At 33.5% G+C, this 19,951-nt stretch overlaps 1 protein-coding gene across 4 annotated transcripts in view; it reads right to left on the bottom strand.

The window, feature by feature from the left end:
* The window catches only part of LOC106875464 (protein FAM227B), a 158,998-nt gene that overhangs the window by 88,603 nt on the left and 50,444 nt on the right, over positions 1 to 19,951 (bottom strand). For all 4 annotated transcript variants that reach the window (XM_089349314.1, XM_089349312.1, XM_089349313.1 and 1 more), the window contains 3 exons: positions 16,716 to 16,821; positions 16,419 to 16,501; positions 13,343 to 13,459 (listed from right to left, as the gene is read on the bottom strand). In XM_089349314.1, coding sequence (XP_089205440.1) covers positions 13,343 to 13,459; positions 16,419 to 16,501; positions 16,716 to 16,821 — 306 coding nt within the window. The remainder of the gene's footprint in view (positions 1 to 13,342; positions 13,460 to 16,418; positions 16,502 to 16,715; positions 16,822 to 19,951) is intronic.

Raw genomic sequence — 19,951 nt, 5'->3', positions numbered from 1 at the left:
ATGAATGCCAAGCAGTACAGCATGTCATTTCCAAATTTCCCACGGAGTTAATTGCATCATGGTGCTGTTTTTCTTATAGATAGTGCCCAACTGACCCTACTATACTGTGTGATTGACAAAATCAAAAACAACGTGCATGCATGTAATTAAAAATATAAAACGGTGACAATTTGCCCATCACACCATGTGTACGTGAGAAGACCCGGCAAGACAAGTGAGACCATAACCCGTGGCCTTTACCAGGGGTGTAGCCAGCCCACTTATGCGTACCTTTCCTTCTCTGGACACTAAACTCTGCTTGCGAAGACCTGCTGAGGCAAGTGAAATCGAAATCAAATTCGAAATTGAAACAAATTCGACGACTGGCACCCATGCCAACCTTCCTTCATTGGACACTAAACTCTGCTTGCGAAGACCTGTTGGGGCAAGCAAAATCGAAATTGAACCAAATTCGATGACTGGCACCCGTGCCAGTGGAGCACTAACAGCACCATCCAAGCGGGATCATTGCCAGAACAGCTGTTTGGCTTCTGTGCCAGTGGCATGTAAAAAGCACCATTTGAGCGTGATCGTTACCAGCGTTGCCTTACTGGCACATGAACAAAACATTCGAGCAAGGTTGTTGCCAGTGCCGCTAGACGACTCCTGTCCAGGTGGCATGTAAAAAACACCATTTGAGCATGGCCGTTGCCAGTACCGCCTGACTGGCGCTTGTGCTGGTGGCACATAAAAGCACCCACTACACTCTCAGAGTGGTTGTCGTTAGGAAGGGCATCCAGCTGTAGAAACTCTGCCAGATGAGATTGGAGCCTGGTGCAGCCATCTGGTTCGCCAGTCCTTAGTCAAATCATCCAACCCATGCTAGCATGGAAAGTGGATGTTAAACGATGATGATGATGATGGTGATACACACACACACATACACGATGGTAAAACTTTCTGTATCTATATAAATGGAAATGCTTTCCCAAATAAAATTGCACTTCAATTTTTAATCTTTGATGAAGCTCTTGGGTGATACACAAGCATTCAACTACAAGTGCATTGCCTCTTACAGCAGAAACAGTTGTAAGCTAATGAAGTTCATGACAATTTCTTATTCCCTTGTCATATATATATATATATATATACATAACACCTCCACCAACACACAACACAAATAGACATACGTACCCATACAGACATACACATACATATGAACCATCAGACACAGATACGGTTGCTTACACACACACACACACACCACAAGGGTATTTAAAACAACACACTCACTCAGACAGAGAGAGACACACACACACTCATGTACACACCCACTCCCACACTCACAAAAAACACTCCCACGCACACACAGATGCACACATACATACACACACACAGACGCACACATATGTACACACCCTCACACATACATACGGTTGCGCTCTCTCTCTCACACACACACCACAAGGACGATTAAAACAACACATACATACTCAGAAAGATAGATATACACACACTCTCACGTACACACACTTAACATCCCCACCGACACAAAAAACACACAAACACACATACACACGCACTCACAAACGCACTCACGCACACACACGAACAAACACATATACACATACACACACATGCGCACACACAACACCCTAACAAATATTACTCACACACATACACACTCACACAAACGTGCACACACATACACACACCATCCTACCATAGATAAAACACACAATACTCATATACACATGCCACACACGCACGCACGCACACAGACATAGACATACACATACATATGAACCATCATACACATACGTTTGCTTACACACACACACCACAAGGATATTTAAAACAACACACCCACTCAGACAGAGAGACACACACACACTCCCACACTCACACAAAACACTCCCACGCACACACATAGATGCACACATACATACACACACATACGCACACACCCTCACACATACATACGGTTGCTCTCACACACACACACACCACAAGGACGATCAAAACAACACATACATACTCAGACAAAGAGATATACGCACACTCTCACGTACACACACCTAACATCCCAACCGACACAAAAAACACTCAAACACACACTCATATACACATTCCACAATAAACTCTGGGACCAATAAAAACGGCACACACACACACACACACACACACACACACACGGACACAAACACACATATATACACACACACATAGAGATGTGCACAAAACCAGTCCCAAAAACCAGTGAACCATGACAGACTGTCACAGACCAACCAAAAATAAAATTAAAAAATCCTTTTTAACTCTTCTTCCCTCCAACCCCAGCTAGCCAGTCATACTGTCTCTTAAGACAGTAAAACATTCCCTCAATATACACAAGAGGAAAAAGCCAGGTCAGTTCCTCTTCAACTTTATTCGATTGTCAAAGAATATGTATAAGAATATGTATATGTATTTTTCCATATGTGTATTTTCATACACTGTTTTTAACATTTTCATTTTAATATCAGAGAATGTGTGATAATCAGTATGTAACAATACAAAGTTCATACAAAGCTTTATACTTTAAATATATTTTATCATCAAAGAATGTATATATGCATTTTAATTCTCGAACTGTTTTTTAACATTTTTTATTATTCTCAAAGACTTTTGATAATCTTTTTCTAAAAAAGTGAAACCGGTTAAGTAAATAAATATTTTTAAAAAAATAAGTGCATTTTCAAACCTTCTTTCATATATATTTCCACTCGTACGGTATTCCACAACTTTACTTTATTATATATATATATATATATATATATATATACATATAAAGAATAAGAATAAGGAGAAAATGGGAAAATGGAGAGGTAATTAATAAAATATTATTTATTAATTATAAAATATGACAACATCTCTGACAGGTGTTTCAATTCAGTAATCTTTAGATAATTAATTTATAAAATTAAAATCATTATAAGATGAATCTCTTCAGTGGTAGTAAAGATACACTGATTAGAAATACGTGTTGAGATAACAGCTGCAAACCATTAACTGATAGCAAATATACGAAAAGAGCCAGTTATACACCTCTTAAGAAAATTTATTTCAAGCCTTTATGGTAAAAAAAACAAAAACAATAAACTATTGGATAGGAGAGAATTTTAAAATTTCAGACATAGTGTTCCTTAAGAAAGAAAATAGAATTAAATATGCTAATAGACAAGTATAAGGGGATAAAAGATTTTTTTAGGATAATAAGCATTATGTAAGAGGAAATACTTATATATAAAAATAAATTGACAATAAAATAGAGTAAATGACATTGAATTATGTAAAATGCGTTCATGTATAGCAGGGATGTAGGGAAATATATATATATATATAAAGACAGAAAATCCAGAACAAATTTAAAAAGGGGGCATATGTGAAAATGTAATCGGAGGTAATGATAATATATTTGTGTATTTAAGTGGTGAATTAGGAATCAGCTCAATATGGCATTAGTGTGGCACATTGTAGTACTAAATAAAATATAATAAATATAATATAATATAAAATATAAATAAATAAATAAAAACAATCAAGGATAAATAAACAAGTTAATGATAAATCAGGATTAAGAGAGATATTTGCCTACATGTGTACGAGGAGTCTAACGCTTATAATTGGGGGAGGAAAGAAATAGATATAAACATAACTATATAGTTTGTATATAAGTAGACGTATTATATACTAGTTATTATATATGAAACTAGCAGCTAAGCCCGGCTTCACCCGCTCAGAGAACGGCGCGAAGAGAGAAACGAAGACATAAGAAAGGGGAAGAAGTGGATACGAAGTGGTGTTTGGGTGACAGATCTTGGTAGAAAAAAAAGAATGTCATGGTGAGTTAGTAAGGAGAGCAAAGCAAGACTGGACTTACGTGGGCTGGCAGGATGATGAAAAAATTGCGGTGTTGAAATTGGAGCAGTTGAAGTTGCCGTTGTTATCATTAGAGTGCCTCTTGGTAGACAACATTCTTTGTCCTTTCCTCAGGTGCACAAATAGAAAGACCCTGGAGACAGCCAACATACAGTTGTGCGTGTGAGAATACTTGATCTGTCAGATTCAAACCAACCGCTTGCACTGATTGTCCCTGCGCCTTGTTCATGGTCATGGGAAAGCAGTTTGATGGGAAATTGCATCTGTTTAAACTTGTAGGTCGTATCGGAGTGGGTAAGGGACATGGGAGTTATAAGTATGTCTTAGCCAGCGGCCGGTTCATTCAAGATTGTTGCCTACAGAACTCGGGAGCACAATTTTTTGATAATCATCCACATACCATTGCACATTATTGGAGCATCTAAATTCCTTAGCAGCATAATTGGCGTGCCAACTTTCAGATGCAGTTCGTGAGCTGGTAGTTCTGCGGGTCCCCCCTTTTGTCAGATTTGTCATGGGCCGGCCGGTCTATCTCAGATACATGGGAAGCTGGATTAAATTTTTCATCAACACAGGGGAGCCAAAATAAATTTTTTCAATATCCAAGGGAAGCCAAATCGCGAAAAAGGTTGAGAAATGCTGATCTATAACGATGGTTTTTATTTAGGCACATCGTAAAAGTAATTATAATGAATTGCTTAATATAAAGAAAAGTATGTTTTTTCAAGCAAATACAGTTAGAAAACATATTTACCATTTCAAGTCATCACTAAAAACAAAGCTCATCAATTTTTGAATGAAATAATAATTTTATTCTTTTATTCTAAGTTGTAAATTTTGCCCAAGAAATAAAGCAAATAATCACCAAATGCATTGTTAAAAATCTGCAACTCGATAGCAAATATCTCCAAATTGATTAGAAATGCATAAATTTAATAATAACAATGTTTTTGAGATTCCGGTTCGAATGACATGAGTGTTTTTGTTTCACTTTTGACACGTAATACTTAAATAGTGGAGGAGATATGATGTTGCTGTGGGCTGGAAGTATGCAAGAAGTTAACATTTTTTTTTTTTACTAAAACACAACCGGGACCCTACGTAAGGCATGTGTAAAATTTGAATGAAATTGGTTGTGTAGTTCTGGAGTTTTAGGGATTCACACAGACACACACACACACACACAGACATACATTCTCAATTTTATATATGTATAGATTACCAGTAGGGTATATAATATACTTCGTTAATTATATCTTACTTTAGTTAATACTTATATTTATTAACTATGCAGGAACTACATGTGTTTCAGTATTGGAAGATTACAATATACATATACACAACTGTATACCCATATATATACATATATAAATACATATATGAAATCATCAGATTTACAATCATTCCAACACATCTTCAGGTTCTATTTCAAAATATTATATATCTAATTTTACATCCCTTTTAAAAATAAGCAATACAATTAAACATTAAAGATTAAAAATTAAGAATTAAAAATTAAGAATAAAAATTATACTTTGTAATATTAAGAATTAAAATTTATATATTATACATTATAAATATGAATTAGCATATATATCAATCATGTAAAATCAAGTATATGTCAAATACAGAATGTGAGATATAAGATTAAACATCAGAATAAAAATGTCTGTCTTTAAATGTGATATATAACAAGAAAAATTCAAATACATATCTTCCTTTTTTGCTGGTACTAAAATGGTGATTTGAGGAAGAAGATAGCAGGGAACTATGGGTATTTATAAGTGATTAGTACCAAGTGGGTAATTACACTATACATAGTTTTAATTTTAAATTATCCTCTATTATTATTTTCAAATTTACCTATATTGGGAAGTATATATAATTTGTTATATAATTTTAGTAATATTTAATTCATATATTTATTTTATTTATTTTATTGCATTATTTTTTTTTATTTTTTTATTTTTTTTTTTTTATTATTTATATAGTCTATTCAAGTGCTTTAGAAATAAAATTGTGTGGCTATTTGATTCAAGAGTTAGGGGTTCGATACTTCATTTTACTAAATGTAAAATTACTTCAGTGCTAGTCTTATGGTTTTATTGGAAACTATATTTGAATAACTATTGTCCTTTTTAAAAACCATTTTTACTATTTTAAGTGTCTCCTTAATAATATTAGTCATAACTTGATCTCAATACAGAATAATTAACCATATAATATCTTTTTTATTTTTCATATTTTTATATTATCACTAGCAGTATAACCCGACCTTGTCCGGGTGTGACTTATTACGCCATCTACGATAAGTCTTGCTAGGTGAAAATCAGCTAAAAAAGAAAGCCTTACAACGAAAAAACCCTTATGATGTAAATATGTTCATAATTCAAAAGACGATGAAATTAATAGGGAAAGTCTGAAGGCTGTTTTGCGTAAAATTATTAAGCGTAACATTATTAAGCATATGTAAATTTCATCCGTCTAATTGGCTATAGAAATGCTTGTGAAAACAACTTTTTGCGCTGCCCTGATTATACATTGCAGGGTAATCCCTTTTCGCAGAAGCTAGGACGGCAATTTGTGATGAAGCAATTGCTGGCGATCTGTTGGTACACAGTTTTGTCAGAATTCTATCAGATTGGGCAGACGTTGATGCACCATTTTACATTATGTTCAAAGTAGCTTCTGGAATGTCATTTTAAACCGGTTGTTTCCTTTCCCCAGCAAGCTCTCTTCTTTGGAGGCATTATCTATGTATATATTAAACAGAACAACAAAAGTTATAATAGATGGCAGGGTCGGTACTTTTCACATATCTGTAATTTTTCAGATTAACACCCGCACGATTACCCAACCCTAATCCTAAACATAATCCTAACACTAACCCTAACATTAACCCTAAATCCTAACCCTAAACCCTAACCCTGACCCTAAAACCCTAACCCTAACACCCTAGTGAAAATCGTGGTATATTTACAAAATATTGACGAACATGAGTTATATTTTACTGAATGATTGTGTACTTGCATGTGTATGCGTTTGAGAGAGCAAGAGAGGAAGAGGTAGGGAGAGGGTGAGGGGGAGAAAGGGCTAGAGGTAGTTAAAAGTTTTCTTATGATGGCTTCTCTTCACTGCCTATTACTTCATTAGAAATCTATGGATGCACTTATGCACATAAGAGAGAAAAATTAAACAAATATGGACGACTTGCTCCGAAACACCACCGAGTGGGGAACACTTCTCAAAAATAACCTGCAGTTGTTTCCTTCAAAATTCCTACATGCTCGAAATGTACATACATCAAGGTATATTTGTAGAAAATTTCACAAAAAATATTCATTTTCCTGGAAGTTAAGAGGAATTTAAGTGGAATTTCCGAAAATTGTCCCCCACCCTCCTCCCAAAACACTTTCACTGAAAATTTTTCTATATTCGGAATCTAAATAATAAATAATATATGCATAGAAAATTTCATTAAAAAATATTCATTTTTCTGAAAGTTATGACCTTCCAAAGTCGGTGGGTACAACTCTGTAGTTATGCCACATTGATGAACATGAATGATTGTGTTTACTTGCACGTGTATGCGTTTGCGAGAGCTAGAGAGGAAGAGAGGAAGAGGGGGAGATAGAGAACGGGAGCAATGGGTATGTTGTTGTCACAGATTACGTATGTGTGGTCGTGTGTGTTTTTACGTATCAATGTTATGAAAAATAGGTAAAGAATACTGAGAAGAAAGTTTAATCTATGACGTTGTATGTATCACTTTCTCTCTCTGTTGAGCGCGTGTGTAAGAACGCTGTCCCAGGTAGAAGGGAAGAAATATAAAAGTTGCTAGAAACAACAGCCAAATCTCCCTTAAATCACACAAAGTAAATGGAATTTTAAAAATCTAATTACCGCACTGGAAAGTTCACATCAAGAAAATTCCATTGATGTAAAAAATTTTACAAAAAAGTGGAAAATGTGGATTTCTATAAACTTTTAAAAAGGCTTCACACAGACACACAACTTCAGCTTTATATATTAAGATAATAAGACTAATTGAGAAATAAGCATAACTATACATCAGAAATAACACAATGAAGCCAATTCATAAAATCCGTCATTCTTTTTTTATATATCATAGAACACTGTGCAAAAACAGTTAAGGAGATTTAATATGAGATTTACCAAAAGTTCTAAATTATCATAAGCTAACCGGAATATATTATAAGACTTAACATACATTTAATTAGGTAGATCAACTTACATGCAAAATGTAATTTTATACAAAGATTATAAAAGGTGAAAGAATAAGTTAAGTAAATAAAATAAAAGAGCTAACTTTAAACCTAAGAATAAATATGCTATTGAAAGGATGTACTAATAATACATCACAGGGATAAATGCATGGTATAATATAATATAAGAAAAAAAATTTGTTAAATAAAAATATTATTATCGATAAGGATTAAGATAAGAGATAAATAACAAACAGGTTTAAACCAAAGACTATTTTACATAATATATGTGGAATTAAGAACAAATATCTGATAAATTAATAATATATACGAAATTAAGAACCTATTTCAGGTAAATAAATATGTTAAGTAATATTAATAATAATATTAATAAGAAAGAGAGAAAGGTGACCCATAAATCCATGAATATAAATTAAATAGATAAATATATATATATATATTTACACACACACACACACACACACACACACGCATGCACACACAGACACACACCTGGTAAAGGTTAGATAAAATGGGTTGACTATAAATTTAGTTATGGGAAAAGGATAAATAAGTTAATAAAAGATATACATGAATATTAATGTAAAGCCAAAATATGTAGCCATATACAAAGTAGGGGTTAAATAAAATGGGTTGATTATAAAGAGGAGCATAATGTAGTATAGGGGAAAAGGTTAAATATATAGTCAAATGGGTTAGACATGAATGCAAATGAAATAAGATAAGTAAATTAAATAAATTAATATTATATCAGTATTTTGAGAATACAAATTTAGTCCTATGTATACAAGAGACATGGCGTTCATCTCTAAGGTTAAGAATAGGGTATTTTGCAGTGAGAAAAAAGAATTTTTCATTTAGGCATAAGTGACATTTACTCTTATTTATTTAATAAGAGGGTGTTGAGGTTAGTATTTCCCATTTTAAATCATACTGTATATTCTTATCTTTTAACTCCCAAATAAATTTACTCAGACCAGTGGAACCAGATCTACATCTATTTCTGAAAGAATAGATATGAGAGGCCAAACATTTCTTAATTTCATTCTGTGTCAAATCTATATAACAACTCTTCATTCCCTGTGCTGTTACTGTACATTGATATACTACGCTTTTAAGCTTACATGCATTTCTAAGTAAGCAGTTACTTTTATTTCTACAATCACAGCTATTAGATATATTATTGACTTTAGGGATATTAGGTAAATGGACAGTATTATGAGTAGATGTATTGTTCTGTAAACATGTGTTATTGGCATTGATATTAGCACTAGGATTATCAATAGTGGGATTAATAGTATTACAGATATTTACATTTCTGCTAGAATCCCCTCTATTTATATAGAATATGTCCAATTTCTTATTATTTATAGCAGAAATAATAGTAGCCAGATTATTGGTTAACTAAGTTTTAATATTGATAATTTTATAATATTTATTGTTATTGTTAAAATGCTTATCAATAATTGAAAGGATAGATTTTACCAGATTACTTTTAATTTGCAATGCAAAAGGTAGTATCAACCATATATTATTATTATTATTATTATTAAATGATTCAACATTTCCGAGTAGAGCAGGGGTATTGTAGGTTGTTTTATATCTATCAAATCTATTTTTGTTTCTGCTATTATTTTTATTTTTATTTTTAACTTTATGGTTGTTCACATATTCATTTATATTTTTGTCACTAATATTATTTTAAATTTTATAGCTATTATATCTGTTTTTGATGTTTCCCTTACTATTGTTAGTATCATTTATATGGAGTAAATATTTTATTTTATCCTCATAACCTGCATTAGCCATGGCTATATTATATTGGTCCTTACGTTTATTAAATATATCCTCATTAGATGAAAGGTAAAATAATCTACGGCTGATATTTTTAATTAAAGCATTTTCTACTGAGGTTGGGTGATTGCTTTGGGAGTGTATGTATTTAATGTTAGAATTAAGTTTTTTAAAAGGTTCATGGAGCCCTGTTACTAAATTAACATTTGCATCTAAGAAGTTTATAGAATTATACTCTCTTTTTATTGTGATGGTAAAGCCAAATCTCTTGAAGAATTTATATAGTTGTTTCTTAATTAGTTCCACGCGTCTATTGGAAAAGTTTTTATGATGAATAATGCATCATCTCTAATTAATCTGCCCCCAATATCAGGGAATTCATCATGTAGCATAGAAAGAAGATAAATTCCCACTAAGTCTGTTGAGCCAAGTCAGGGGACCCCATAGTTACATCAAAACTATCAGAGGTATCTTTTCTGGCCCATAGCTTATTATCAAATTCTGTAATTGATCTACATGCTATAAGTATTACATTTATTTCTTTCATTGTAATGTTTGTATATTTCCTTGCAAATAAGAGGGCGCTGTTTAATATAGTAGGGTTTATAGATGAATAGTAACTTTCGATATCAATTTGTAAAAGTCTATATTTGCATTTTTGTTGAATATTAGAAGACCAAGCTAATACATTCTGTGTATTTGACCATAATTCTAGGGCTATTTTATTTTTAAGTGTGGATATGTATTTATCTAAGATGATTTTACTAAGATTACCTAAATCTAATTTAGCTGGGCAAATAAGTCTAACCTTAGGATCAGTTAAGAAATTCTCTTTGTGGTCTTTAAGCATGATGCAGGAGCCTAACAGGTACAAAGGGCTCAGTTTTGTCTTGAATATTATAATCATACATAATTTTCCTAGCTTCTATGTTAATTAATCTAAGTGTATTTTTGCTTACAGCCTTATATTTTTTAATAATTTCTTTGTGTAGTAATTTGTGCTATGTTTCAGTACTTAGGTTGTATGTATTTCATGTTTTATCTGAGTGTACAAAAATTCTATCCTTAGATCTGAGTTCATGTATAAGGTTCTTGAGTTTTTGTTGGTGTCCATTATTCCTAAGAGGGTGTTTTTTAAACTTCAGGCTTTTAATGGTATTCCATAAGTGCTTCTCAAACGTACCCAAATAACTATTCGGTAGAGGAGTTTTCTTTGTTTTAAATATCATTGAAAGAGTTTCACTATTTGAGTTATTTTCAGAGTCTCGTATTTCCTGTTTTTTGTCAAAATAAAAAGTCTTCCATCTTTCATAGTGTGTGTGTGTGTGTGTGTGTGTGTGTGTGTGTGTGCGTGTGTGTGTGTGTGTGTGCGTGTGTGTATTTTATGAAGTTAATTGTTATGGGCGGATATAGCGTGATCATTGGTTTCAAACCTATAAAGCTCTTAGCAGTATATTATGTCCGACATCAACACAGCCTCCTGCCACCCATCTAACATATTCAAGAACCTAGAGAAGGGTGACAAGAAGATCTCAAACCTGTCCTCAAATCAAAAGATTTTTGATGCTCTGGCCCTTTATTACAACAAGATTCTGGCATTCAGTGGGGTTTAGGGACCGCATCTCCTATATGCCAGGCCTTGGCACCTGCAAAAGGAAACACTACCATAATGTTGTTTGGTTTGCCCCACCCTTCTCTGTCAATGTTAAAACTTGCATGAGAAGAATTTTCCTTAAATTGGTGGGCAAACACTTCACACAGTTACACAGATATGGATGTTTGTTTAATAGGCACAACTTAAGAAAATTTTAGGGAGCATCCCTAAGCCATGGGTAGAGGCAGGATGCTCATGTAAGGTATACAATGACTGCCCAGTGGGAGAAACTTGATGCAAAGCTGAAGAGGTTGTGTATGAGGCCGAGATGGTAGCTGACACTGGCAGCCAGAGTAACAGCCTGAGTAGCAATGATACATCTGCCAACAATAGCAGCAATGACAACAATAGCAGTAGTGATTGTGGTGGCAGCAGCAGCACATCAAGCAACAGAGACAACAATACCAACAGTTACAATGACAGCAGTAACACCAACATTGCAGCTGGTAATGGCTGTTATGCCAGCAACAATGGAACCACCAGAATCCCATCTAGGAATGTCATCACTAATAGCAACAACAACAAAGATAGACTCGGAGTAAACAAAAGTAACATTAGCAGTGGTAGCACATCCATGGTTCAACCAGGCTCCCATTTAAGCAGTGTCTGAACAACCACAAATCCTCTTTTAAGATACCAGAAAGGTGCAACATCATGTCACTGGCCAGCTATGTATGGTGCTTAAAAGAGGAAGGAACCCCATACATAATTAAATGGAAGCTCCTTGAACAACTGGGGACTTATATAAAGGGGAGAAAATGATGTAAGATTTGCTTGGCAGAGAAAGAATCCTAAAAAACTTGTTCAACCAGAGGACCTTTTTAAACTCCAAGAAAGAAGTATTTAGTCAATCAAAAACGTTTCCTACTACAAACTTGAAATTCCCCATTCATTGAATAGCCCCCTCCCCCCACAGCTTCTTCAAATATTACCATGGCCAGGGCCAGTGTAAGGGAAATAGCCCCATCCCACTTGCATCACCTCGCACACAGACAAATACATTTTGCTTACAAAACAAACTGACCATTACGTATTTCTTCCTCCAGCTGTAGAGAGGTCATGTGCCTTCAACTATTTGAGCCTGACAAGTGAAGCACTTTATAGGTGTGAAACCAATGTTCACTCAATGATCAGCCATAACAATTAACTTCCTAAAAAATATATTACTGCTCTAATGTTTTAGTGTGCTTCTTTTTTGCAGATACATGAACTACTGAAGGAAGACCCATACTCCACAGCAGAAGTGTTAAGATCAGTCCCCATGGTGGTGAGGAGTGACCTGCAAAAGTCCTGAGCTGTCGCCGCATAAAAAGCACTCATGAGGGTATCATATAAAAGCATTTGTGCAGCACCACATAAAAGCATCTGTGTGGTACCATGTAAAAGCACCCAGCACACTCTGTAAAGTGGTTGGCATTAGGAAGAGCATCCAGCTATAGAAACCATGCCAAATCAGACTGGAATCTGGTGCAGCTCCCTAGCTTGCCAATCTGGTCAAACCATCCAAACCATACCAGCATGGACAACAGACATTAAATGATGATGACGATATGCACATATACATAGAAAGAGGAGTGTGTGAAGGAAAGAGAAAGACAGACAGAGCTTGTAGGCAGTGTGATGCAAAAGGTGTTTTTTACTTTTTCGATGGTAGTTTTGAAGTTGTGGTGGTGGTAGTTAAAAGTTTCCTGGATAGTAATAGTATTGTAGTATTTGCCTGAATATATACACTGTGATATTGATTTACCTTCATGTGCAAAGAATCAAAGACTTTCTTCAAAATTGTCATTGTATCTAAAGATCCAATGAGTCCAACAAAATCCAAAGATTCAGATGTTTCCTGTGTTGATGGTTTACTCAAATCCTGCCAAAGAAATAGAGTGTATAACACTGAAGTGTCTGAGACAGCTCAAGTTAAGGAGAGTTTGACAAGAAAAATAGAAACAAATAATCTTTATTTTGGTGTGCTATAAAGTAGAGGTAAGTACTTCATGTGGTGAGTCTAAATTGTACTCTTAGAAAAGTTATAAATGCCAAACATTTAATTCTCATCTCACTTGACATCAATGCTGTAATCATCCATTTATACATACACTTGATTAGATTAAAGAGAAACGACTTTGTAGATATGGAGTTGAGCAAGCAGGTCAATGTCTTTTGTTCATACTCACTCCAGACTGTCTATTGTGTCTTAATTCTATGTATCTCAATTTACTCAGATCATCAAAGAATGTTAAAATGTTACCTAGATAGTCCACTGTCTTAACAAAAGAGAAACCAACTCTTCATTTGCCTAACACTATAGAACCAGGTCTAAAAATAGACCTTTAAAATCCTTTCAATATTCAGGAGGAAATTTACTGCATTTTACTTACAATAGATTAGGTGTGGTCAAGCAGAATATTGAGACACTTAACAGTTTGAACATATGGATTTCCTCAAGGTGTAAGGGAGTGAGAGCCTAATGAAAACATTGTATGTATATCAGTGGAGAGTAAGAGAATGAAAGTAAGATAGAACTTGAAAGAGAGAATCAGGGCTTAAAAAGAAAAAGTGTTCTTCACATGGATAGCTTGTATTTATGTGATGAGGATAATATATATAGTTTCTTTCAGTTTTTGTTGTAATAATGTCACATTCAAAATATTATAAACAAACATATGGAAAATTGTGTACATACTAATTACTTGTAGGGACACCATATTTTCTAATACAACCATAGTATACTACAAGGTATATTAAACGTTTTTTATAAGTCGATATTGTGTTCTACTGTGTTAGCAGTGTTATTACATCACTTCTTAAGATTATTTCTACAGATTTCCTATAGAAATTATAGCTAGCAGTGATTTGTAACCACATTCCAAAGATGTCTAATGTAAACAACAATGCAATTAAAGATGGAAAACTAGGTAATGGGTGTATATGCCATATTTCAGAAGTTATTGCATCTTCTTCAGCACCACATCCAACCCATTAACCATCCACGAACACATTGCTTAAATAGCCACTAAATATCATGGTGAAACAGGATTGGATGTACCAATTTTATATATTAAGTACATTTCTGGCATCTAGTACATACATATCAATTACTTGTTGGGATACCATATTCTGTTATGCAACCATAATATACTATAAGGTATATTAAATGTCTTTTTATAAGTCAATACTGTGTCCTACTGTGTTAGTCATGCCATTAAATCACAAGTTGAGATTATCTTTACAGACTTTCTGTAGAAATTATAACCAGTACGATGTTTTATATCTGAATAAATCTTCAGTAAACAACAACGTAATCGAAGATGGAAAAATAGGTAATGGGTTTATATGCATAATTAATATGCATGTACCAGCTGCCAGGAATGTGTTTAATATGTAAAATTGGTATATCCAATAATGTTACACTGCTACATTTAATGGCTATTTAAGTGATGTGCTCATGGATGGTTAATGAGTTGGATGTGGTGCTGAAGAAGGAGCAAGAACTCCTGAAATATGCATATATGCCCATTACCTATTTTTCCATCTTCGATTACATTGTTGTTTACATTAGACATATTCAGATACAAAGCATTGTAACATATCAGTACTGGCTATAATTCCTATGGAAAATCTGTGGAGATAACCTGTAATTATGTATACATATTGTGTTGGAGTAACACACTTAATGAACATTAAAAAGCTAATTAGAAATAAATATGCAGTGAAAAAAGACAACATTAACTCAACGACTAAAATTATTTAATTAGCCTTACATATATGAGAGACAGCTCTAGACATCTTTTGTTCTTATTAGATTGCTTCAACAAAGCACAGACTTCCTCATATAATTAGTTTCAATTTTTTTCTATAAAATATGCTCATTTTCTATATCATCTCCTATACAACACTGTACATCTATTTATTAATTCTCAGCTTAACAAGTCTGTGCTTTGCTGAGAAGGTTTCATAAAACTGAAATAAGGCCAGAGTTGTCTGCCATATTTATCAGAATAATTTTAATTATATCAGTCATTAACTAAAACTGTCTTTCCTCAATGCATAATTATTTCAGGTTAGCTTTTGAATGCATTAAATACGTTAACACTACTTTAACAGGTGGTGGCATAATTTCTCTGAATGATTTATTCTCTAGGAGATACAATTTGCAGTTATTCAGGTAAAGATTAAAAATGAAGACTCATCCCACTACCAAAAAAACATATTTCCAAAATAATGAAGCTAATCAATACAGTTGTTGCTTATTCCTTGCTTTAATTGGATTGAATAAATTTTTCTCTGGATGATGTTACATCAACTTATCATTATCATACATGAGAAACTCTGCAAATTTGGTGGCTACTCCAACAACAAGGTGTCAAGTTGTGTGTAGAAATATCATGCCCTACCAAATACACAACATAGCATACAGAGCAAGTGAACTCATCTATCTATAATATTGTTTACTAAATTTATAACAAAACATTGCTGAGATACAGTAGATCGCTCCATACCGCAAGGTTTTACTTGATAAGAGCAAGCAGACCTTGTATTTATTTAGATATAAGTTTGTTCTTTGGCCCTATGTGAGCCCTAAGACCATCCTTTCTTTTTTGTCAAATCTAATGTAAACAGAATAACACTATCCAATATGTTCACCCAGTTTTAAAACAGGAGGATTTAATTCAAAATTTGGCAGATTGAGCAACATTATAGTGTCTACCTTACAGTCTTGTTAGTGGATGTGTGTAAATGAATGGAGCATGTATCAATTGTTGATGCTTGTATTGCTGAAGTCACATACATGTTAAACTCCAGAAATAACAAAATAAAGTACCAACCGGATCTTTGGTGCTTTCCTTTTTCATTTGAGCCTTCTTTACTTGAGATGCATGGGCTTTATTGACAATATTGGTAATTGACACTGTCAAAAGAAAATGCAAAAATCATCATCATTGTTATCAACACCACCACCAGTCATCATCATCATCATCATTGCTGTCATCATTGTCATTAACACCATCACTACCACTACTGTCATCATTGTCCACTCATTGTCATCATCATTATCCACTCATTGTCAACATCTTTATTCAGTCAGGAACACAATAAATCAAGATTTAAAACAACATTCTCACCTTTCTTAGGTATACTTTCTTGCAGAAAACTGAGAATATCATCTACATCTTCTTCAACGGCATCAATTTTTACTTTAATCCTTTCAAATTGGTCATCCAAATTAGGTAAGGACAGTTAAAGAAATAAAAAACAGAATTCACAACAATATTTTGTCAATGAAGTAGTTAAAGAGTGCTGATGAGTAGGTGTCTTACAGTTTCCTTATAATTACATAGTGTTATTATCGTTACACTATGTTCATAATCAACAAAATAAGTAATATATGTATATATCAGAGTCAGTTTAATCAATTATATTTTAAGTTAATATTAACATAGTTAAAGCAAGGAACATTAAAAAGATAATTACAAATAATCATGTGATGGGGTAAAAAAAAATAGCAGTTAATGAATAATATTTCTTTGATTACTTTGAGAAGAGTTGACAACTCTAGACATGTTTCAGTAATATTGCAATCTCATCTAAAGAATAAATCACTAAGGGATTTATATTTTAAACAATGTAAAGTTGAATTGGGGTTTATTTAACGCAGGGAAAATTAGAAAGCTATAAGTATTCCACTGAAACATACAAAAGGAAATTGCTCTCAGCATTATTAGTAACAAAGGGGTTTTTCCTTTGCACAAAAAGCACATTATATGAAGTATGTAGTTTGAAATTGATTGAACTGAGAGACCTCCATAAACCAAAACCCACAGACAGAAGGAGATTCTGATAAGGAAATTCATTTTAGAAACAAAATTCAAGTAAAAAGCTTATGGGTTTTATTGATTCAAAATCAAATGCTTTTTACTGAATTTGCATTCAAATTTAATTTAACTTTTATAAATATGGTTTTCAGTTTTGATCCACAATATTTTTGCTTATGAAAGCCAAAATTTTTATCAGTTTCCAACCCCAAATTAGTAAACACAACAGCCAGATTTATAGGGGAGCAAAAAGGCCACTTCCTCAGGACCCCTTGCCAGATGGAGTATATTTATCTCATACACTCAAACATCTACATTTCTGTGTATGTGCAAATATTTATATCCATGTTTCTCTGCATATGAATGTATATGTGTGCCTGTATCTTTTATCCTTTAAATATTTTAGTCATTAAACTGCAGTCACACCTGCACCTGTGTGTGTGTGCGCATGTGCATCTGTGTTAGTGTGGTGTATTTTGTGTGTACAGTTAGGTGTACAACTGTTACTGTTGATTTTAGAGCTCTACATATATTTCATCATCCAGTCTGCTTCCATTATAGTGCTTATATTATTACTATATACAGAAGGCAAAAGTTTATATCATAATGTGTATGTATGCATGTGTGTATGTGTATGTATATATATTTACATTTTTAGCTAAGGGTGTTATATTGCAAGGACAACCACACACACACACACAAACACTAGAGCTCTCCCGTTCTTCCTCTTGCTTGTTCTCTTCTCTTATTCTCTCCTTCTCACTGTGACTTAAACTATTTCTCAGCTTCTGGTTCTACTATATCCCTCCAGCTGCTTTTTTATTCAAAGCCTGCAATGTAAATAACTGTTGTAAAATCATCATCATATCTAATTCTTTTTCTCTCAAAACTCTTATTTCTTTTACTTCTCTTTTATAAAGGTTATAACCTGAAACATTAGTTCCTCTTCTATACCTTTCAGTTACCATATTTATTTTTATTGTACACATTGTTTGATTAGTATTGATTTTGATTTGTTTCATATATCTATACCTCTTCTACCATAAAGTTTACTCATCAAACTTCATATTTGCTTCTCTCCTCCTTAAAACGCAATCATTTTTGTTTTATTTATTTTTTCATGTTTATATCTTTATACCTTACTGAATGGATCATTGCTACTTTGTGGATTGACCATAACAACAACTATCATAGTGTCTCTGTTCATATCATATCATATGTATGTATGTATGTATGTATGTATGTATGTATGTATGTATGTATGTATGTATGTATGCATGCATGTATGTATGTATGTCAGCATCCCACCACATTACAGCTGCCTCAGGTTATGGGATTTCATACTTAAAGTAAATTGTAGAGTATGACCACAAATTGAAGGATATGATCTGTAATTTTGCCCTTACAGAAGCTCAGATAAATTTGACAAATTAAAAACTAAACTTTCTTCTGAGCCAAAGACCTCTTCTCAGAGTTTTAGCTAACATCAAAGTATAGTTAACAATTAGAATAACTATATAATAAAATATTGTATGTCCACATATCTATCATGATTGATACATATTTGTGCATAGAATAATATTTGATTTTGGTAAAGTCAAGTATCAAATACTCTGAGTTTCAGCTGTCGTTGCTTAAGATCTTAAGTTATGACTTTCCTAGAGTCATAACTCTAGGAAAATCTCTTTCATGGTATTAAGGATTCTTTATTTCCAACAGTCCACACTAAACAAATACATGTATATTTATGTATGTTTGTGTTTTTGTATAATACCTTGGGTCACAGTGGGTATATATGCATGTAAGTACATGCATATGTGTGGTATGTAAGTGTGCATACGTGTGTATGTGTGTAGGTATGTGAATCAATCTTCACTACCACCATTATCTACCACCAACACCAGAACCAATACAGCTAGTGCCATAAACAACCCAACAACTGCAACAAGATAAACAACTCCATCTAAAATGAAATACAATGATGAGTTAATGTGTTACCCTAGATCTAAACTAAATAAGTATTAACTCCAGACTAAACAGCAACAATAATACAATTAACAAGAACAATACTTGCCCCAAACACCCACCCTCTACCTATTATCACTATCACCAAAGCAATCACTGCCACCACCACACTACTATCTACCTACCAACTTTTGAATAACCAACTATAGTTGGTTATTCAATAATAGTACCAACATGATGGAAATGTCATTAAAAAAATAAGTTGTATGAAAACACGATGGTGTTAGTGCATGTGTGAGAGAGAGAGTGAGAGAGTGTGTGAGAGAGTGAAAGAGAGAGAGAGAGAAAGAGAGAGAGAGAGAGAGAGAGAGAGAGAGAGAGAGAGAAGCAAGCTTTTATGGCTTAAGTCATGGCTCTAAGAGGAAAAATGCTCATGAAACTGGTAACCCTTCAACTAACTACAGTTAGTTGGAAGGTTACCAGTTTCATGAGCATTTTGCCTCTTATATAATGCTTCCTCACACCTCACTCCTCCGCATTTTCATTTTCATTCTTACAACCATATATGTATAAGACAAGTT

This window comes from Octopus bimaculoides, chromosome 3 (genome assembly GCF_046866305.1).
Source record: "Octopus bimaculoides isolate indiv1 chromosome 3, ASM4686630v1, whole genome shotgun sequence".
Taxonomy (NCBI): Eukaryota; Metazoa; Mollusca; class Cephalopoda; order Octopoda; family Octopodidae; genus Octopus; species Octopus bimaculoides.
The sequence above is the reverse complement of the archived record's forward strand: the minus strand, read 5'-3'. Positions and strand labels throughout refer to the sequence as shown.